Source organism: Vigna radiata, unplaced genomic scaffold (genome assembly GCF_000741045.1).
Source record: "Vigna radiata var. radiata cultivar VC1973A unplaced genomic scaffold, Vradiata_ver6 scaffold_190, whole genome shotgun sequence".
Classification (NCBI taxonomy): Eukaryota; Viridiplantae; Streptophyta; class Magnoliopsida; order Fabales; family Fabaceae; genus Vigna; species Vigna radiata.
In genome coordinates this window covers 229349-252445 of record NW_014542194.1, presented here as the reverse complement: position 1 = coordinate 252445, position 23097 = coordinate 229349, and the positions used below count along the sequence as shown (strand labels likewise).

The 23097-nt window shown below is 30.8% G+C and overlaps 3 protein-coding genes across 3 annotated transcripts; 2 read left to right on the top strand and 1 right to left on the bottom strand.

Moving 5' to 3' along the window:
- The first annotated feature begins 508 nt into the window (after positions 1–508).
- LOC111240796 (two-component response regulator ARR5-like) lies at positions 509–2328 on the top strand. Its single transcript, XM_022776546.1, has 2 exons — positions 509–1018; positions 1556–2328. Exons 1-2 carry the CDS (start codon positions 865–867, stop codon positions 1699–1701), a joined length of 300 nt encoding a protein of 99 aa, XP_022632267.1. The 5' UTR covers positions 509–864; the 3' UTR covers positions 1702–2328.
- Positions 2329–6063: 3735 nt separating this feature from the next.
- Positions 6064–7343, bottom strand: LOC106779279 (wiskott-Aldrich syndrome protein family member 2-like). The gene is made up of 2 exons (XM_014667359.2): positions 7172–7343; positions 6064–7063 (listed from the first exon to the last, which is right to left on the bottom strand). The coding sequence occupies exons 1-2, from the start codon at positions 7326–7328 to the stop codon at positions 6279–6281; spliced, it is 942 nt and encodes a 313-aa protein (XP_014522845.1). The 5' UTR covers positions 7329–7343; the 3' UTR covers positions 6064–6278.
- A 12384-nt stretch (positions 7344–19727) lies between these two features.
- Positions 19728–20992, top strand: LOC106779278 (histone-lysine N-methyltransferase SETD1B-like). The gene is made up of 2 exons (XM_022776537.1): positions 19728–19884; positions 19993–20992. Exons 1-2 carry the CDS (start codon positions 19728–19730, stop codon positions 20775–20777), a joined length of 942 nt encoding a protein of 313 aa, XP_022632258.1. The 3' UTR covers positions 20778–20992.
- The last annotated feature ends 2105 nt before the right edge of the window (positions 20993–23097 follow it).

Sequence of the window (23097 nt, the reverse complement as noted above, 5' to 3'; positions counted from 1 at the left end):
CGAATCAAAATCGAAAGCTAGCCATTGCGATTGCGTCGTTTTCGTCCAAAGTGCATGCTAGCCAGACTTTGGTTGGCGATGTACTCTATAATGGTGTGAGCAAGAACAACAAATTTTGCCTTATTCTCTATTTTCTTCTTTTGCCTTGGACCATGTACATATTTTGGAAGCAATGAGGATGATGGGTTAAACCCATTCAGAGGTCCCTAAATTCAATTTTGTTTTCTGTTTTCAAAAATTTTGTGCTACCTCTTTTGTGATGGCATCAATTTCTGATGGCCTTCCTCGATTTCTGGCAACTATTGAGGTGTATATCTCAGCTGATAAAATGGTTAATGGAGAAGTTGACTGGTACCGGATCCTTGGTGTGCAACCCTTGGCTGATGAAGAAACAATTCGAAGATGATATAGGAAACTGTCTCTTACTCTGCACCCTGATAAAAATAAATCTGTAGGTGCAAACTGAAGGAACAAACTTGGCTAATGAATTTGGGTCAGGAAGGTTTAATGCTGCTAGAAATTACAAACGCAATGGTGTCAGGGACATATCACAACATCAAATGAAGCACCTATTGATGGAAAAGAAATAGGTAATAATAAAAGTAAGATTTTGATTTTGACCTCAAAAGAGAAAGGACAAGTGGAGCTACCATAATCGCTTCTCATGGATTTCTAAAGATCTCTCAGATTTCGATTATCCGAATCTTTCGCCTTAATTATTTTCTTTTACTTTTCATTCTTTTTCTTTTCTATATTTATTCTCCCCCTTTCCCTTCTAACAATATATAAATAAATAAAATCCACCCATTTTTCTCTCTACTTTCTCTTCTCACACCACCCACCTTTGTTCAACTTTTCACTTTCATGGCCATCACTGGTGAGATTTTTCGGCAAAAGTTAAAGGAATTGCTCGAGGAGTCTCCATCTCGTTCGCCAGAGCTTCACGTTCTTGTCGTTGATGACAACCTCGTTGATCGCCATGTCATCGAACGTTTGCTCAAGGTTTCTTCCTGCAAAGGTACCCGACGTTGCGAATAGTTGTTTGTGATTTTGTTTTCGAAATCAAAGCAAATCTCAATCTTTATCTGATGATGAAGATACATTTGTCTGATATAGAGGATGAGATTGGAAGAAGAGGTGTGGAAGATGATATTTTTTTTAATTTAAAAATCAAACATTTTTTATGTCAAACTAAAAAAAATCCCCAATTTCTTAATTTTGTGATTAACTTCACTAATAAAAACCACTTGCATAATAAAAGACACTTCAAAGCTTCTATGCACGCCACATAACAAGTAAAATACAACTCACCCTCACAGCTAAGCTTGAAGTTAACCACGTTAACTTGATTTAACGGCAGAGGTTAATTTCTTTTAATTTTGCAATCTTTGGGACTAAATTAGTAAAAAATTTAAGACGAGGACGAAATTGGGAAAAAAAACGCGAAAACAGGGACCTTCGAATGAGTTTAACCAGGATGATGTAAATTGTGAAGGTTGCTGGAAATTGGTTTTTGTTCTTGGTGGTTGTTTTCTATTTTTGTGGCTTTGTGCAGTGCAGGTTGAGGATGATGGTGTGGGTCAGACGGAGTGGTTGTTGAGGAGAATGGCTGCCCAGGCTAAGAGAAACAAGACGAAGGCTATGATGATGGCCTCGTGGACAACTCGTGGAGATCGCACTAGGGCTATTTATAATGCATAAAAGTAACAGAATTTCAGTTCAAGCCCAGCAGATAATCGCTCAACGGTTTCGCTCTAATCGCGCCACCGCTCAGCGGTCAATCTCACCGCTCAGCGATTTGTCTCTTAATCGCTTGGACGCTAAGCATCACCGCTTCAGCTAGAGGCAGAGACTACACCCTCGAGTCTGGCGCTCAACGTTGGATTTTGATGCTGAGCGGTGCATTTTTTTCTTCTTTTCTTCCTTTTTCTCCTTCTTTCTTGAGTCTAAGTCCTTCCTACTTCACTTCCATCTTCAATTCTCATCAAAACCCTGCAAAACAAGCATAATATCTCTAAAAAAAACTTTTGACTCTCATGTGACTCAACTAAGTGTTTTTACGTGATTCTAAGCTCCTTCTAAGCCAAAAAGGGTGTGCTTTGATATCAATTAGACCGTTATCAGGATGTGATGGGCATAGCCGAGAGAGTTCTCCAATTAGGGTTCCCTTACGGTTTTTGAGTTAGGACATTGGATGAGAGGTTTCTACCTTGTGGATTAGGCCTGATGGAGGAGCCCAAAATGTAAAAGCTCAACACGTTTTTTTTTATTCTCTTTTTTTTCTTTTTTTTTCTTTTTTTTTTCTTTTCTGTTTTTTTTTAAAGACTAAATAAGATATAGCAAAATAAACTAACATAAAAAAGAATAAAATTAAAATAAAAGAAACCTATATTATTTAGTCATCCGGACGAAATTGGGTGTTGACAGTCTTTTATTAAGGAGAAAACACGTAGATATGCATTATTCGTTTGTGCGAGAAATAATAAATGTGGGGAGTATGGATATGAAAAAATTCACATTAATGAAAACCTAGTAAATTTTCTGACAAAACTAGTTATTAACAAGTTTACATGTATTTGATCTTACTACGACTAATCAAAAGAATAAGTAATGTTGATAGCAAATAATAAAGCATGGTGTAAAAATTGGATTAATTTTATTAAAATCTTAAAGTGAGATAATGTGAGAAAGAGAAGTCCTAAACAATAATTATCAAAATTACTGACGGAGTATTACATTTACCAACAGATTTATTGATGGAGTAGAGAAGGGATACTTATCGACGAGTTATATTATTGGTAATGATTATCATAACATATCGATAGATATATCTGATGATAATACCGTCAGTAAATGTCATCAGTCATTATCAACAGGCGATGATTGTCGATAAGTCCTTCGAGTTTATGAAATCAAAAATTGGTTTCTCTCTCCCCCATTTTCGCTTTCCACAAACCCTATCCCCCAACCTTCCCGAGCCTACCCTAATCTGAAACCCCCCTCCATCGGTCGAATCTGAACACGATACTGGTGGTTTGACATTGGTGGCACAACGGTGTGATGGCACGCTGGTGGTGGCGCGTCGTTGTTATCTAGTGCCGCGACAGTGAAGGCGCAACGGTGGCGGGGTAACAATGAAGGTTCGACAGTGTGGTGGCACAACGGTGGTGGCGTGACGTTATTGTCTGGTGGTGGCATGACACTAGTATCTGGTGGTGGCGCGACAGCGAAGGCACAACGTTAGTGGCGTGGCGATGGCTGTGGCACGACGCTGGTGGCTACTAGGCCGACGATGGTGGTGGTAAGACGTTGGTGGCTAACTGCTAGTGGTTGTTCCTATTGTTGGGTGACGATGGTCGCTACGTCACAGTGGCTTATCTGTACAATGCATATATGTATGAAGTAATTGATGACAATGTTCATGTAATCAATCAGACTCATTAGATATCAATCGATGCTTAACTGTGGCAAACTGCAAGTTTTAACCGATTACATTATATGCATAATCGATTAAAACTCGTGCCTTTGCTAACACTTGTTTGCTGAGTGTTGTGATGTGTTTCAAGGAGAAAAAGTTTTCAAAATTGCTTAAGTGTAATACTTAACCGATTACACTGTTTTCTTAATCGGTTAAACTTTATACATATTGAAAATTGTTTTCATATTAATTCTTAATTGTCATATTTTAAAATGTTTTGACTTACAATATATGTGCAATCGATTACATTAATTGCTTAATCTGTTAAATCTGTTTCAATGTAATTCTATAAATAACTATCTTGCGTGTTGTTTCAAAACAAGATACTGAACATACATTTTCATAACTAACAATTTGATTGAGTTTTGATTACAGAAAGCATCCAAGAACCATCTTGAAGAATCTAAGATCAAATCTGGGTTAATACATCAAGATTCTGTCAAGAACTTGGTTTAAAGGTTGCTGATCATATATGCACTATTGGAGTGTTTGCTGTGAAGATCAGTTTATCTTTTTCAATATGTAGATTGATTTTCTATGCGATTGTGCCAGAGGGAGAGAATTGTGTTTGCTTTCATTGAGAGTTGGGATTGCTCTTAAGGTTTTCTTAGAGTTGGGATTGCTCTAAGGTGACAGAAAGTTGGGATTACTTTCTGGGTTGTGAGAGTGTGAGGTTGTTCATCTCTTGTTTGCTGTAATTGATATTGAGTGGGGAAGGATAGTGCATTGAGAGGTAGTCTCTATATTCTTACTTGTAAACTCAATCATTATAGTGGTTCCCTTCAACTAAGGTTGTTGAAGAAAACTGGATGTAGGCTTGGACGAACCAGTATAAAAATATGTGTTGATTGTTTCTATCCTTAATTACTGCATTATACTTTTTATTGTCTTGAGTATTAAAGAAAGTTCTAAAGATTTTCCAAAAGATAGTAAAAGAAAGTATTTTCAATAAAAATCATTTCACCCCCTCTCCCCTCTTGGTTGGAGAATTAAGGCCTAACAATTCTTACAACTTCTAAATAGATTAATATGTTTGATGAATAGAAGATTCTAATACTAAAGAGGATGATCACTCGGTTTAAACTATAAGGAAACCCAATACGGTTAGGCCAAAAAAAAGTTAATATTAAGTCTCTAAAATATTATTAGTATATGAAGTTTAAGGTATGAAAGTATTTTCTTAAAATAAATCATGAGTTTTTTTTTTTTAATAAGTGTTGTTTTCGCTTTTAATTTTATCACTTGACTCTCCATGTTTTCTTTCCTTTTTTAATAAAATCTCCATGACAATGATATGACTTATTTGGAAAATAAACTAAACATACAAATAAATAAAATCAATAAGATCAAATATGTAACTGAAAATTTATTAAATGAAAAAAAAAAATTAGTGTGGAGGATCAATACTTAATTAAAAGTAAATTAAATATCATAAATACAAATTAATAAAGAAGACTAGTATGTGATTAAAAATAAATTAAATATGAATAAATGATCAATATTATATATATATATATATATATATATATATATATATATATATATATATATATATATATATATATATATAAACTCAAGACATAGATATAAACTAATAAAGAATGTCAAAACCTAATTGAAAGTAGACTAGAGTATATAGAAATATAGAAAGAATAATTAAAATAAATAATAAAGATAATAAAGATATAAAAAGAAAGAAAAGGTTGATGTATTGGTATAATGAATTAAATACTAGAAAAAAAAAATTAAAGGAAGTAAAACAATGTGTTCAAATTAAGTAAAACATGTTAATAAAACACATAAGTTTATTAACACTAACATAAAAATGTTTGACCACAATCCTTCCTTACTTATTAATTAGAGCTAAAAATAATTTTAAAATGCTACAATTCCTAAATCTCACTTGCCAATTCTTTTTCTTATATCCTACCTCTCTTTATCTTTTCCACCCACATCCAAATAGGTCAAACTTTATTTTATTTTATTTTTTGAAAGTTATAATTACATACATTAAACGACGAGATAACTCTTATCTCTTTTTGTTTTATCTCTCATATAAAAGAGAAAATAGAAAGATTATTTGAATTAAATTTTTTAATAATTAACAGATACATAATATGTAACAATTTTTAATAAATTCATTTTTTATATTTTGTAATTTGTTTTTTTGTTATCTTTTATTGTTATTATTATTATATTTTTGAAAACTAGTTAATTTAATTTTTGATACTCAAACTTTATCTAAATAAAATATGAAATATTTATAATTACGAATTTAAACATTAGAGTTAACAAAAAAATATGTGTTAACTCATATATAATTATTTAAAACATGTTACTTTACTCCAATCATTTTAGTAATTTTGTCCTCAAAATTCATTTGTTTGTAAAATGATATGCACATAATTCTAAAGTTGCATATCAGTGTCTTCTCGATGACTATAAAATAGCTATTGCTGGATTTTCTTTTGTAATTATGATTGCAAAGTGTGTTATTTATCCATCGCCTTCTTTAAATTTCACATCATCATCAGAAAATATCACGACTAATAAGGAAAGTAACCAAGTTATGAACAGGTATAGCATCAACTTGTATAAATTCCTTTGACAAGTTAACATTAACTTACATATCTAAAATTTTCAAACACCTTACAACATGTAAGTTAATTTTAACTTAACATTTCAACCTTTCTACTTTTTTCCTAGAAGCTCATTTAAATTGCCCAGTTCTTCGTCAAGTGCTTTATTTAATCAAGGGGATGAAGCAGCATTGGGTAAATTGGCTGTGTGGGCATGGTGGTTAGAGTGTATAGTAGTTGACTGCTGGTGCACTACGTGATGGAGATGGACTTGGAGGTTCTTGCCATGAACTTGGAGATTCTGAAGTTGGAGGTTCTGGCAATGAACTTGGAGGTTCTGAAGTTGGAGGTTCTGGCAATGGACTTGGAGGTTCTGAAGCTGGAGGTTCTGGCAATGGAGTTGGACTTTCGGTAGGTGGTGAAGATGGACTTGGAGATGGAAGTGGAGTTGAAGGTGGTTGCACTGGACTTGGAGTTTGGGGTGGGCTTGGTGGGCTAGGAGGTAGGAATGGGTTTGGAGGTAGAAATGGATTGGGAGGGAGGAATGGGATTGGAGGAAGGAAAGGAATTGGAGGTAGGAATGGGATTGGAGGTAGGAAGGGAATTGGAGGTAGGAATGGGATTGGAGGTAGGAATGGGAGGGGAGGGAAAGCGGTATCTACTGCTGAATTTTCATGTAATGTAGAAGGGTTTGAAACACTTTGTTTTTGGTTGCAAAAGCTTGGTTTTTGAATAGGTTTGAATGAGAAGAAGCCAGCTGAGAAAATGTGTTCTTCTTGCTTTGTTGTAATGAGACTGACTGAAGAAGATGTGGAAACTGAGGGCACATCACAATTTGAGTCACTGCTATTAATGAGTTTGACAGTGCAGCCTTTGATTCTCTGTGCATGCTTCCACACTTTTAATGGTAGCTTCACTTTGAATTCACCATGTTTATCTGTCTCCACTTCTTCCTTGAAACTTGGTACTGAATACCCAAATTTGCATTCTACACCAACTTTGGCACCTGTTCATGACAGAACAAAACTTGAGTCAAAAGATCAAACACCTTAAGGGATATATGATATGGTATGTGAAACTGAAGCATGTTATCAATAAGAGAATCAAAATGAACCTGAAATGAAGGGCGTTTCCGGTGTGAAATCTTGCTGAGAACATGTGTCACAGTATACAGTACCAATTACAGCAGCAGAACGGTCATCTTTGTTTTGAACCTCTGAAACACTACCACATATGAAACTGAGGAACAAAATCCCAAGAAACCAACTCATTTTTCTAAGTTTGGTTTCTTCAGAAATTGTGTTTGTGAATGTAGACCTAATGGTGATGGTATATATAATGAAAGAAAATGGATAGGTTAACACAGTTTTTTTTTTACTACACTTTCATTTTTATTAAGTTTACAATCAAAATTATAACAAATAAAAATTAACCAGTAAAAAAATAGACACATGTATCAAAATGAATCAAAATATTATGTTAAAAAAATTCCTAAAATATGTGCCAAAATAATTTTTATTCATAATGAAACTCTCATTATATATTAAAGATAAAAACAAAAGAGTATAATTATGTGAAGTAATTTGAAAATAAAAGTCAATACTTTCTCTAATTTAAAGTAATAAACTTATTTACTTTCAACTTTTCTTTCTCTAAAATAGAAGATATTCTTTTTAATTAACTTTTATACTAAAACGGTAATTTTATTCATGATATATATCAATCAATTTATAGCCATTAATCGTAAATCATTATTACATTAAATGATAAATTAATTAATGGAAATACTTATTAATATATCGCCTTAAAATTAAATACGTTCATAATATAAAATATATATATATATATATATATATATATATATATATATATATATATATATATATATATATATATATATATATATATATATATATATATATATATCCTAATTTGCATTTTTCAGTTGGTACATTTTAACCATGTGTACCGGGTTTCAGTAGACAAAAATACCCTTATATGTCATGGATTCTAATAAGTTTTAAAGTATAGGATATTTTAATAATTTTCATTCTCAAAATTAAAAAAAAAAAAAAATCCCAATCCCTTATTCACGTCTCTCATTCCTCTCAACCTTTGAAAAAAATCAGAAACACTTGCCTTATTTTTAATAATTTTCATTCTCAAAACTAAAAAAAAAACTCAAACCCTTACTCAACTCCTTCATTCCTCTCAACCCTTTCTCCTTCATCTCTCTCACTCAAACATCTTCTCTGTCATTTCTGCACTAGTCCCAACTAAAAAAACACTTATTATTAAATAAAATGGTTAGAGAAAAAAACTGCTTACATAAATAAAAAATATTAAAGCACCTAGTTTTTTCTTTATATAATTTTCAATAAAATTTCAAGATTTAGAATTTTTATTGTTTGATTTTATCGTTGAGAATTTTATTGTATTTTGATTTGTTATTTCTTTAGTAGAGGAAAACAAATTAATAAATTTCTACCAAAAAAAATTATATGGCCACGGAGCAATGTTACGTAGTAGTCTCAGAATGTAAAGGAAGGATGCTCATAAGTCTTTGTGCAAGTTGTGCCTAATATATATAGTGAAAATAATGAAATTAAAGAGATTATGAATGAACTTTTTTCGGAAGGTGAATATGTCAATGACTCAACTCTTTACAAAAGTAAATTGTTTAATAATGAGTGTTTTTTTAGTTGGGGCTAGTGCAGAGATGACAAAGAAAATGTTTGAGTGAGAGAGATGAAGAAGAAAGGGTTGAGAGGAATGCAGGGGGTGAGTAAGGGTTTGGGGTTTCTTTTGTTAATTTTGAGAATGAAAATTATTAAAATAAGGCAAGTGTTTCTGATTTTTTTCAATTGGGGCTAGAGTAGGGATGACAGAGAAAAGGTTGGAGTAGAGAGATGAAAGAGAAAGGATTGAGAGGAATGAGAGAGGTGGGTAAGGGTTTGGGGTTTCTTTTTTTATTTTTTTAGGGGTTTGCTAACTTGCGTACGCATATTTTTTAGTTGGTACATTTTAGCAATGTGTACCGGGTTTCAGTAGACAAAAATACCCTTATATCATGAATTCTAAGGTTTAAGATTAAGGGTATTTTAATAATTTTCATTCTCAAAATTAAAAAAAAAAAAACAAAAGAAACCCCCCAAACCCTTACTCCCATTCCTCTCAACCATTTCTCTTTAATCTCTTTCACTCCAACTTTTTCTCTCTCATCCCTACTCTAGCCCCAATTGAAAAAATCAGAAACATTTGCCTTATTTTAATAATTTTCATTCTCAAAACTAAGAACAAAACCCCAAACCCTTACTCACCTCCTTCATTCCTCTCAACCCTTTCTTCTCCATCTCTCTCACTCAAACATTTTCTCTGTCATCTCTGTACTTGCTCCAACTAAAAAAACTCTCATTATTAAATAAAATGGTTAGAGAAAAAAATACTTAGATAAATAAAAAAATTAAAGCACCTAATTTTTTCTTTATATAATTTTAAATAAAATTTCAAGATTTAGAATTTTTATTGTTTGATTTTATTGTTGAGAATTTTATTGTATTTTGATTTGTTTTTTCTTTAGTAAAGGAAAACAAGTTAATGAATTTCTACCAAAAAAAATTAAATGGCTACGGAGCAAAGTTACGTAGTAGTCTCAGAATGTAAAGGAAAGATGCTCATAAGTCTTGGTGCAAGTTGTGTCGGTCGGTTGTAGTATATCTAGTGAAGATAATGAAATTAAAGAGATTTTGAATGAACATTTTTTGGAAGGTGAATATGTCAATGATTCAGCTCTTTACAAAAGTAAATTGTTTAATAATGAGTGTTTTTCTAGTTAGGGTTAGTGCAGAAATGATAGAGAAAATGTTTCAGTGAGAGAGATGAAGGAGAAAGGGTTGAGAGGAATGAAGGAGGTGAGTAAGGGTTTGAGGTTTCTTTTTTTAGTTTTGAGAATGAAAATGATTAAAATAAGGCAAGTGTTTCTGATTTTTTTCAATTGGGGCTAGAGTAGGGATGACAGAGAAAAGGTTGGAATGAAAGAGATGAAAGAGAAAGGATTGAGAGGAATGAGAGAGGTGGGTAAGGGTTTGAGGTTTTTTTTTATGTTTTTAATTTTTAGAATGAAAATTATTAAAATACCCTTAACCTTAAAACTTAGAAATCATGATATATAAGGGTATTTTTGTCTGCTGAAAGCTGGTATATACCAACTGAAAAACAGGCGTACGCAAGTTAACAAACCCCTATATATATATATATATATATATATATATATATATATATATATATATATATATATATATACACTATATTATATTCATTAGTATAGAAATAACATTTAATTGTCACGCATTTAACGTCTAATAAAAGAATAGTCAACATCGATGACAGTTTTGTAAATAAAACGACATTATAAAAGCCAGTTAAATGGGCCCACGACGTCAAATAAGGTATAGACGTCGGCTTTCACGAGGTCAGACATAAAAGGTCTGCATAAAGGATTGAAAAGTCATGGTATATTTATTACCTTTAGACGTCGGTACAGGTCCCCCGACGTCTAATTGTAATTAGACGTCGGCTTCCCCTCCACAGACATAAAAAATATCCCAAAATATCTCATATGGGCGCCAATATTAATTTTTTTGTCACATAGACGTTGGCCTCCTCCCCACAAATGTCAAAAAGGTTTGAAATTACCTCATTTTAGGCGTCAAAATTAATTTTTTTTACCATTTAAACGTGGGCTGGGAAGGGTAGTCGGCGTTTTAGAGCACTTCGACGTCGGCTAGGAAAGGGGGCCGACGTCAAATACTCTGCATTTTTACCCACTCCAGAATGCGAGCATAAGTTACATGTTTTCTCTCTCACTGCTTTCAACTTCTTCATCTGCTTTCTCTCGTTCGCCATTAATGTTCAAGTAAGTTTTCTTCCATTTTGCAACGTTTAAAATCATTTTACACTGATTTATTACGTCTGGAACCATTATCTTTCATTTGCATCGATTAAAATTCATTTTCATTGGCTTTTGGTGCATTTCTTAGGCATGTTCTAGGACAACTGCGACGACGATTTTCGAACCGTTATTGTGTGTGTTTTTCTCCTTACCCTCACAGTGGCACCTGCTTTCTCCCTCACCTTTATGGTTAGTTTCATTTTTGGGTTTTTATGTATATTAGTTGTTGTGTTTTCATTGGTTGTTGCACTTTTAATTAGTTGTTACTACTTCTAAAATTCTGATTTTTGTGTTCGATATTGATTTTTCACAGTTTCAGTGGAAGAAAATATTGGCGATTTTTTTTTATAAAACAACTCATAAATTGATGTCTGTTGTGAGAACAATAGACATCGATTAACTTCTGTTATAAATGCAACAATCGCTAATTGACGTCTGTTCAAAGACAACAAACGTCAATTTAATATCTCCCGCTATAACGTCGGGCGTTTAACCGACATCAAAAACCTAAAATAACATACGTTAAAATCTATTTTTGTGTTAGTGATTATAAATCATATTTAGTCTTTAGTAATATATAAGATAGATGTATTAATTAACATATATATCATATTTTATATTTACATGATAATTTAATTAACAAAAGCATTTATTATTTATTAATTTCTATAATTACTTGTTATTATACGGAAGTATAATATAATTTAGATATTCATTTGTATTGAGAAGTAAATTTGAATATGAATGTAAGAAAAGCAACCAAAAGGAACGATGCTAGGAATAATTTTAATTTTTCTAGTCATTTATTAACATCAGGTTTGAATACAAAGGACATGTTGGATTAATTAAGGAGTTAATAATTTAATATATATATATATATATATATATATATATATATAACTTGTTTTAAGGAATTAAACCAAGATACATTAATGTGAATGTTTGAACGCAAAATATATTGTTTAGAAAATGTTAGTCATGAACTTAATTGCAAGGAAGCTTTCTTTAAAACTTTCAATAGTAATTTTTAATATCTTGTTAATTTCATTCAGTTTAAGTTACATGAATCAAATTGCTATCTTTACTAAATTGATTTTTTTTTAAATAATTCCAATTAGACTACGTAACTCAATTTCTTTGGGAGAACAATACTTTGTACTTACTTTTACAACTTGAAACAATTTGGTATACTTGCCAAAAGTTTATCGAGTTTTTTGCGTCATTGCTGGGAAATTTGATTGTTATTGTTAGTTTGATTGTTTGATTGATTACCAATTTCAATTTTGTTTCATTATCTGTATATATCCATTGTCTTTTAATTTTTGTAGATAGGTTGTATTTTGATTTTGTTAGCCTCGGGTTGTTAAGTCTAGCCTTGCTTGTTCTGCATGAGAAGTAGAACAAAAGCTGACAACTTGTTTGATTCTGAAATTGAGAGAATAGCCCATAGGAATAACAGTAGAAGTAGGAGAGAAAATAGAAAAAAAAACAAGCAGGGAAGCTAGTTTAAGTTCTACCTCGAACACTATTTCTTCTTTTGAATGTGAGGATAAGGAAATGGCAAGACATCAGGATGATGGACAAGATAAAGGTCGTCGCATCTTGGAGGACTATGCTTCATTCTCAACACCTATGAATTTTAATAGCATAGCCCGTCTAGTGGTGAATGCTACTAATATGGAAAAGAATCCGACTTTGATTTATCTTGTCCAAAGCAATCAATTTAATGGTTTGTCACATGAGAATCCTTACACCCATCTAGCCACCTTTTTGGAAATTTGTAATACTGTGAAAATTCATCAAGTGTTAGATGATGCAATTAGACTGATGTTATTTCCACATTACATGGAGTATTAATCCTCTAGGATTGATTTTTCTATATGATGGAAGCATCCTTGCAATTCAATCACGAACACTTCCAAAACCAGAGAAAGCAGAGGATAGATGGATGAAGATGAGGCACGGTAAGTGTTTGATGGATGTCTCAATGAAGGTGTGTAGGTGAATCAATGAATCTCAAGCTCCGAAAGCCTTCCAAAAGGGAAGGAAGCTAGAGGAGAATGTGCAGAATAGGCACAAAGTGTTTGAACTCTGAAAAAAATATCTGGAGAAATCTCAACAGCATTTCATTATCAATTCAAAGTTCCATTACAATGAGATGAAGCTCTCTTTTATAGGAGAAGGAGAGCTATCAATCTTGCAGTAGAAGCTATCATAATTGCACGTGATGGAAAACCAAGGTAGCTTGCGGAGGAAGCTTGTCCAGCTGGCTAGGTGCTCCATCTGAAACACGTGCTCAAGGAAGAAGATGACTCTCGTCACCGCTGAGCGGTAGAAGCTTGCCGCTGAGCGCTAGCAGCAAGGTATTCAACCTAAGCTCCTTTGCTTCTCCTTGCTTTGTTATTCATCTAAGTGTTTGCCTAATCTTGCCAAGCTTTATTAATAACCTACAAAACATAGTAGAAGTAATTAGTTTTAAGAAGAAGAAAGGATTTTAATATGTAATACTCCATAAGAGTAAAGTTGTGAGGACTCCCTCTTCTTCTTGTATTCTTTTGGACATGGCTCGAGTTAAGGGTCCTATGTTGAGTTTGGATGGTCCTCCATCACTATAATTTCTTAACCGGATTCTGAGGTTAGATGAATAAATTTGTTTTTCCTTTTAATTCTTGTGATTTATTTTTATTTATGTCTTTTGCTTCTTAATCATGTAAAAATAATGATTTTTACATTATAGCAAGTTAGTATGATGCGAAATCTACATAACATATCAATCATATGAATCTAAGGATTTTTAATTTTAATTAAGAATTTACTTTGATTAAATTTAAAAACTTTCATGTTATTAAATGAGTTTTTTCCAATAATTAAGAATGTACTTTGATTAATGATAAAAACTTTAACAAGAATTAACCAAGAATGTACTTTGGTTAATTGGCTTTTTACTTGATATAAGAGGTAAAAGAATAAACATGATTAGTCATAGTAATATTTAATTGAGGATGTACTTTGGTTAAATTTACTATGATTAATCTACAAAATTCTTGTTTTTAATTAAGATGTAATCTAGTTAAGAGGGAGAACGCCGACAAATTAATTGAGAATTTATATTGATTAATTTGAAAATCTAAGATAATAATTAATTGAACAATAACCTTTAAATAACCAATGATGAATGCTATCTTGAAAAAGCAGTTAAATCAACCTGTTTTTTTTATCATTATTTTTATCTTTTTAAATCTTTTTATAATTTTATTTCTTTCTAACTTTTGGTTATTTTTTTCTTTAATCTTTTGTTGATCTTTATCTTCTTTATTGCTTTTGTTTTACTAACCCTTTTGTATAGTTTTTGTTGCAACTAATTTGTTAAGAATCAATTTCGTGTTGGTTGGGAGACGATTTAGGGTTGAATTTACCCTTTCTATTTTGTTGACTACTATCTTAGCATTACTGAAGTTGCTATAGTTTAGTAGTTTTAATTAGATCTCATCAACAACAGTGTTATCACAATGCACTTGCACAATTACTACACATCCTGCATCAAAGCTAATCAATTCCTATGTATAATACCACACACAATGCATCAATATTAGACAATGCCCATATATAATTATCATACCCTGCATCAATGTTAACCAATTCCTGTGTATAATCATAACACACATTGCATCAATATTAGTCGTACATAATTACTATTAGCAAAGACTCATCCTAGCACTCACAGCCAACACTAATCCTTCTTGTATATAACTGAAAACACTATAACCATCAGAGTTGCATTAGACTTCCTTACGCCTTGCTAGAAACATACTAGTCCTTATCCCTCCATTGTCAACCATCACCAAACACTATGCAAGTCACTACAAGCTCTACTACTAAAAGCTCGAAAGCTTCATGCTTGCATCTCACTATACCTCTACGAATCTAGTTGCAGATTCACCACATTAACATGGCGACATCTCTGTTGACAATGATCCTTCCATCAAGTTTCTCTATGTCAACACTTGCAAATAAAATTGTAACTTAAGCTACTAGGGATGATTCTTCAACAACAAAAAAATCATTTTTTTCTGGAGTGGAACATCAAACTAAGTTTCAACCATAGAGTATACTAAGAATATCCTACCGAGACATAAATTGATACCACTTTGATGGGAAAACGTGTCATCATGAAGAACGTCACTTTTGTTTACCTCGAGAATCACCCTACCAAATAAGAAATAAGATCAACACAAGAATATAATGTATAAACTCCAATAATCGAAGAAAAACCACGACTTTTGTCCAATGACAACCAAAGAATGACATTATGTGAAAATTTTTACAACACATAGATAACTTTCTTATAACCTTTGCCCCCAAATATATTCACACTCTCCAAAGAAAGAATTTAACCAAAACCTCACAACACTTTACTAAAAAAGTATAAAAAAAGTCAAATATAAGCTTAAAATGTCTTTGACTTGGGACGACTAAAACCGTAAACTTAGAGTGCATTATATAGTTAATAACATTCACTCCCTTGCTTATCTTAGGTAATGTGAAACTTTCTAAAATGTATTATTTTAATCAACTCAACAATCAACACCATAGTTAAAATAAACACATCCCAATTGCCTATATCAACAATCATTCTCCACAATAAAGACTACACCACTTAGAATTACATTCAAAGAATTTTCTTTCACTACACGTTTGCATCAACCCTATATCCATGTTGGCCAATGTTTTTGCATAATTACGACACATCATACATTAAAGCTAATTAATGCCCATGTATAATTACAACACATCTTGCATTAACTTTTAGTGAATGCCCATGCATAATTACTACTAGCAAAGAATGATCCTAGCACTCACAACCAGCATGGGTCCTCCCTACAACTCACCGAAAACACTACTAGCATTGTAGTAACATTGGATTCCTTACACCTCACCAGAAACATTCCAGTCCCTACCGCACCACCATCAACCTTCAACGGACACCGCACGAGTCATTGTAACTCCTTTATGAAAAGCTTCATAGATCCATGATGTAAAAAACAAAGTCGTATAAATAAGATATATTCTGAGAGTTGGCAAAACAAACACTTTCAAAAGTTGTTGAGACAACAAATTTAGCTCACTTTCTAAGATATTGATGAAATGACATATGCTTTATTAGATCTTGGTCATGTAGAAAATGGACATTCCCAACGATATAAGATAAGCATACAAATTTCCGTGAAATACTAAATTACCTTAAGACTATACACATATTGTCTAAACAAATACGTTGTTTATCACAAGTAAAATAAGACTGTATAGTATTGTATAATCTAATAGGCATAACACTTACATCTTAAATGATTTATTGTTGAACAAATACTTAATCTTACAAATAAGGCATGACCACGTTTTACGTTTTTTTTTTTTTTTTAAATTATAGATATTGGATTTTTTTTTTTCTAATATAGGTGTTTTATTAATTTAAAATGAAAATGAATATAAGGATAAAGAAGGGTATTGTGACGAATCGCTACATAAAATATAAGTAATTTTTATAATTTTTTATTTTATTTTGTAGTCAATAATGTGTTTTTTTTAATGATTTTGTGAGACAAATAGGAGAGATATATGTTATGATTATTACACACGTATGTCTAGATAAATTGACTAATATTGGTATTGACTTTCAAATTGAATTTTTTGTGGTTTCTTCTTGAGACTCGGTTTACTAAAATTTAATTTTTTTTTAATTTATATTTGGCTGTGTTATGCTTCATAGACTTTGATATAGTCCTTCCATGATTTTTTCTTTCTTATTTTTTATCTGTATTGTCATTATGTTGTATATTTAGAAACTATCAGACTTTTATTTTTAATTTTTACTGACTTTTACTTTTAATAGTTACTTTTAACTTATTTTGTTCTTAAAATTTGTTTACTTTTGTTTTTGTAATTGAACCGTTTGACTTTCAATGCTTAAATAAAATAATTTACATAGTATTTTTTTTCTTAAAAAATAAAATTTTGAAATCGAATAAGTTTTGCATAGTTTCAAAACTGACGTTTGTTGAAATTATTCCTCCAAAACAAAAAAAAACGTCTTTTTTAATCCTAAAATTTAACCAAAAAAAAAAACAAATACTAATTGATTATGATAATAGTAATTTAGTTTTGAATTAATAGTATTGACATTATAATTTTGTCGGGGTAAATATTATTAATTTAAAAACAAAAGGTTCATTATCTACACCAAACGAATATATTTCTTAAATTATTAGGATAAAAATATAAACATTAACCTCAACATGAAGAAATTTTGGAGTTGGAAAACCTTATTCAACTTAAATATTTATTTGGAGTGAAAAAGGTTAATAATTTTTTTTTAACCAAAAACACAATTTGATAATTTATAAAAAAATCCTTCAATAAAAACTAATTTTAAATACCAAAAATAATTGATTACTATAATAAGTTATATATATACGAAAAATAATTCGTCTCTAAAATAGTTATTATTAATTAAGAATACAAGTGACTCAATAAACTTTAAACTGGCTACTATCTTATAAAAAAATTAGTTTCTAAATTGATCAATAAATAATATACATAATCTAATTAATCATTACTTATATTTTTTATTCATAATAATAATTATTTTAGAGACTAATAATTTTTTGTTTATAAATTAATATTTAAATCAGTCATAATAGTGATCAATGATTTTTTATTTTTAAAATTGGTTATTATTTAAAATATTTTTTAGTGTTAGTATGAACAAATTTTTTTAATATTTTAAGTAATAATATTTTTTATACACATACATAAATAAATTAATGTATCAAACTTATATTTTTAATAGAATATATATAGGGGTTTGTTAATACGCGTACGCCTGTTTTTCAGTTGGTACGTTTTAATAATGTGTACCGGATTATAGTAGACAAAAATATCCTCATATATCATGGATTCTAAGTTTTAAGGTTAAGAATATTTAAATAATTTTCATTCTCAAAAAAAAAAAAAAAAAGAAACCCCCCAAACCCTTACTCACCTTCCTCGTCCCAAACCCTTACTCACCTTCCTCATTCCTCTCAAGCCTTTCTCTTTCATCTCTCTCACTTAACATTTTCTCTGTAATTAAAAAAAAATCAGAAACTCTTGCCTAACCCTAATCCACCTTCCTCACTTATCCAATTTGTTTCTCTCGTCTCCATAATCTTCCTCAGTCACACACAACAACCCGCAACATCGTAATGTGTTTGCTCTGTTCGTTCATTTGGAGGATGTGTTATATATTTTCCCTTCTTATTATTATTAAATTTCATTTTTAAATTAAATCATGTAAATAAAACCTTCATAAATCAATTAAATTTTCATGCGTCATTTACACATCTACACCACATTTCATTATATTTTTAAAGAACAAGATATTTCCCTCTACTGTCCTTTTCCCTTTACACAAAGTGTTTTTTTTCCTTTCTCTTTTGGTATGGTATACATGATGTAAGATTATAACCTAGAATTGAAAGAATTGTACTCCTAGGGGCTCTTCTATACCTATTTCTTTAATTTCCTTATGTACCTATTTCTGATTTTTTTTTTCAATTGGGGCAACAATAGGGATGACAGAGAAAATGTTGAAGTGAGAGAGATGAAAGTGAAAGGATTGAGAGGAATGAGGGAGGTGAGTAAGGGTTTGGGGGTTTCTCTTCTTTTTTTTAGGTTTTGAGAATGAAAATTATTTAAATATCCTTGACCTTAACACTTAGAATCCATGATATATGAGGGTATTTTTGTCTACTATAATCCGGTACACATTGTTAAAATGTACGAATTAAAAAACAGACATACGCATGTTAACAAACCCACCCATATATTTATATGGCTATAATTTTAGAGTTAATTATAATTTTTTATACGGTTAATGAACATATTTATTATGTATTAATAAATCTATAATTAATATACGTTAGAGGTTATAAGGCTATAGTTATGATTTTGATTTAGAAACGAGTATAAAATATATTTAAAATTTATAGAAATTAATAAATAATAAATACTTGTATTAATTAAATTATCATGCAAATATAAAATATGATATATATGTTAATTAGTACATCTATGTTATATATTACTAAACATTAAATATGATTCATGACTTAATATAGTCTATTTACTGTATATGTTAATATGTTAAGAACGTATTTGTTTTTAAGATGCTGCATTCATAAGTATTTCCATTAATTAATTTATCATTTAATGTAATTATGATTTACAATTAATGATAGCTATAAATCGATTGATATCTTGAACAAAATTACCATTTTAGTGAAAAGGTTAAAAAGAATATATTCCCTTTTCTCTAGAGAAAGGAAATTTGAAAGCAAATGAGTTTATTTCTTTAAATGGGAGAGAGTATTGACTTTTTGTTGTTTCAAATTAATTCAATGATATTTTAACAACACTTTTTGACAACTTTTTTGGCAATAGGACACATGTTATTATTTTATTGGTCTATTTGAATTTATGTTTAAAAAATATTTAAAACGGACCAATCACAAACTGTCACGTATGCGTTATAAAAAAGTTGTTAAAAAAGTGTTGTTAAAAGAAGTTTTTTTCCTAAAGATAGTCTTTTCATCTTTCACAGAATGAGAGTTTCATTATATATACCATCACCATTAGGTCTACATTCACAAACACAATTTCTGAAGAAACCAAACTTAGAACAATGAGTTGGTTTCTTGGGATTTTGTTCCTCAGTTTCATATGTGGTAGTGTTTCAGAGGTTCAAGACAAAGATGACCGTTCTGCTGCTGTAATTGGTACTGTATACTGTGACACATGTTCTCAGCAAGATTTCACACCGGAAACGCCCTTCATTTCAGGTTCATTTTGATTCTCTTATTGATAACATGCTTCAGTTTCACATACCATATCATATATCCCTTAAGGTGTTTGATCTTTTGACTCAAGTTTTGTTCTGTCATGAACAGGTGCCAAAGTTGGTGTAGAATGCAAATTTGGGTATTCAGTACCAAGTTTCAAGGAAGAAGTGGAGACAGATAAACATGGTGAATTCAAAGTGAAGCTACCATTAAAAGTGTGGAAGCATGCACAGAGAATCAAAGGCTGCACTGTCAAACTCATTAATAGCAGTGACTCAAATTGTGATGTGCCCTCAGTTTCCACATCTTCTTCAGTCAGTCTCATTACAACAAAGCAAGAAGAACACATTTTCTCAGCTGGCTTCTTCTCATTCAAACCTATTCAAAAACCAAGCTTTTGCAACCAAAAACAAAGTGTTTCAAACCCTTCTACATTACATGAAAATTCAGCAGTAGATACCGCTTTCCCTCCCCTCCCATTCCTACCTCCAATCCCATTCCTACCTCCAATTCCCTTCCTACCTCCAATCCCATTCCTACCTCCAATTCCTTTCCTTCCTCCAATCCCATTCCTCCCTCCCAATCCATTTCTACCTCCAAACCCATTCCTACCTCCTAGCCCACCAAGCCCACCCCAAACTCCAAGTCCAGTGCAACCACCTTCAACTCCACTTCCATCTCCAAGTCCATCTTCACCACCTACCGAAAGTCCAACTCCATTGCCAGAACCTCCAGCTTCAGAACCTCCAAGTCCATTGCCAGAACCTCCAACTTCAGAACCTCCAAGTTCATTGCCAGAACCTCCAACTTCAGAATCTCCAAGTTCATGGCAAGAACCTCCAAGTCCATCTCCATCACGTAGTGCACCAGCAGTCAACTACTATACACTCTAACCACCATGCCCACACAGCCAATTTACCCAATGCTGCTTCATCCCCTTGATTAAATAAAGCACTTGACGAAGAACTGGGCAATTTAAATGAGCTTCTAGGAAAAAAGTAGAAAGGTTGAAATGTTAAGTTAAAATTAACTTACATGTTGTAAGGTGTTTGAAAATTTTAGATATGTAAGTTAATGTTAACTTGTCAAAGGAATTTATACAAGTTGATGCTATACCTGTTCATAACTTGGTTACTTTCCTTATTAGTCGTGATATTTTCTGATGATGATGTGAAATTTAAAGAAGGCGATGGATAAATAACACACTTTGCAATCATAATTACAAAAGAAAATCCAGCAATAGCTATTTTATAGTCATCGAGAAGACACTGATATGCAACTTTAGAATTATGTGCATATCATTTTACAAACAAATGAATTTTGAGGACAAAATTACTAAAATGATTGGAGTAAAGTAACATGTTTTAAATAATTATATATGAGTTAACACATATTTTTTTGTTAACTCTAATGTTTAAATTCGTAATTATAAATATTTCATAATTTATTTAGATAAAGTTTGAGTATCAAAAATTAAATTAACTAGTTTTCAAAAATATAATAATAATAACAATAAAAGATAACAAAAAAACAAATTACAAAATATAAAAAATGAATTTATTAAAAATTGTTACATATTATGTATGTGTTAATTATTAAAAAATTTAATTCAAATAATCTTTCTATTTTCTCTTTTATATGAGAGATAAAACAAAAAGAGATAAGAGTTATCTCTTCGTAATTATAACTTTCAAAAAGTAAAATAAAATAAAGTTTGACCTATTTGGATATGGGTGGAAAAGATAAAGAGAGGAAGGATATAAGAAAAAGAATAGGCAAGTGAGACTTAGGAAATTGTAGCATTTTAAAAAAACTTTTAGCTCTAATTAATTAGTAAGGAAGGACTCATGAGGTCAAACATTTTTATGTTAGTGTTAATAAACTTATGTGTTTTATTAACATGTTTTACTTATTTTGAACACATTGTTTTACTTCCTTTAAATTTTTTTCTAGTATTTAATTCATTATACCAATACATCAACCTTTTCTTTCTTTTTATATCTTTATTATCTTTATGATTTAATTATTCTTTCTATATTTCTATATACTCTAGTCTACTTTCAATTAGGTTTTGACATTCTTTATTAGTTTATATCTATGTCTTGAGTTTATATATATATATATATATATATATATATATATATATATATATAATATTGATCATTTATTCATATTTAATTTATTTTTAATCACATACTAGTCTTCTTTATTAATTTGTATTTATGATATTTAATGTACTTTTAATTAAGTATTGATCCTCCATACTATTTTTTTTTTCATTTAATAAATTTTCAGTTACATATTTGATTTTCATACATATCAAGGTGATAGAAGAGAAAAAATATCTTTTACGTATCCACAAAATTTATCAACTTTTGAAATATTGATGGAAACAAAAATCGATTTATTCAGAAAAAAATAAAATTTCCTACTTATTGATTTTATTTATTTGTATATTTAGTTTATTTTCCAAATAAGTTCATTTGTCATGGAGATTTTATTAAAAAAAGGAAAACACATTACAAGAAAAATGAGAATTACTTACCGATATTTACATATAAATTTTAATTTGTATGTAATTAATGTATTACGCGTACGGATTTTATATACGGATCATAAAAAAGGTATTACGTACGATTTTATCTATCGATATTTCTGTATATAAAATTCGTATGTAATGTTAACATATTTAGACGGAAACTTTACTTAAGGATATAATTCGATTATAACTATTTAAAATTCGTATATAATCCAAAAATGTATTATCTACTGATATTACGTACGAACTTTTATAATAAATTATTAAAAATTAATAAAAAAATAAAACTAAAAGTATCTGTTTTCATTGTTTTGTGTCTCGAAGCTACAACGATACCATTCATCCGGTGAGCACGCCTTCACCGTTGTCTATGACAACTATCTCGCCATTGTCGATCTCATCCCCGTCCATCGCAACTACTGCTTGCGCCTCGACAAGAAAGCTATTTTGGTCAAGTTCGATAATTCTGACGACCATTTTTTTATGGCCGCCAAGGAGAAGGATTCTGCCCAACAGACTAAGGATGCACGCATATTGTTCGAATTGGAATGCATCAAGCTCGTTTTCTGCGCTGCTCCGGCTAGGGTATGTGCTTCTTCAAATTCTTTCTTTGTTTTCTCAAATTATCATCGAATATCAAGTTGGTTGTTTTTATTTTCTCTATTTCTTCTTTT

Bases quoted from the DNA above. Each gene is read 5' to 3' on its own strand.
- LOC111240796 (XM_022776546.1), top strand. From the start codon at position 865: ATGGCCATCACTGGTGAGATTTTTCGGCAAAAGTTAAAGGAATTGCTC. The intron at 1,019-1,555 runs GTACCCGACGTT...GGCTTTGTGCAG, and splicing joins CAAGGTTTCTTCCTGCAAAG to TGCAGGTTGAGGATGATGGT.
- LOC106779279 (XM_014667359.2), bottom strand. From the start codon at position 7,328: ATGAGTTGGTTTCTTGGGATTTTGTTCCTCAGTTTCATATGTGGTAGT. The intron at 7,064-7,171 runs GTTCATTTTGAT...TGTCATGAACAG, and splicing joins GGAAACGCCCTTCATTTCAG to GTGCCAAAGTTGGTGTAGAA.
- LOC106779278 (XM_022776537.1), top strand. From the start codon at position 19,728: ATGAGTTGGTTTCTTGGGATTTTGTTCCTCAGTTTCATATGTGGTAGT. The intron at 19,885-19,992 runs GTTCATTTTGAT...TGTCATGAACAG, and splicing joins GGAAACGCCCTTCATTTCAG to GTGCCAAAGTTGGTGTAGAA.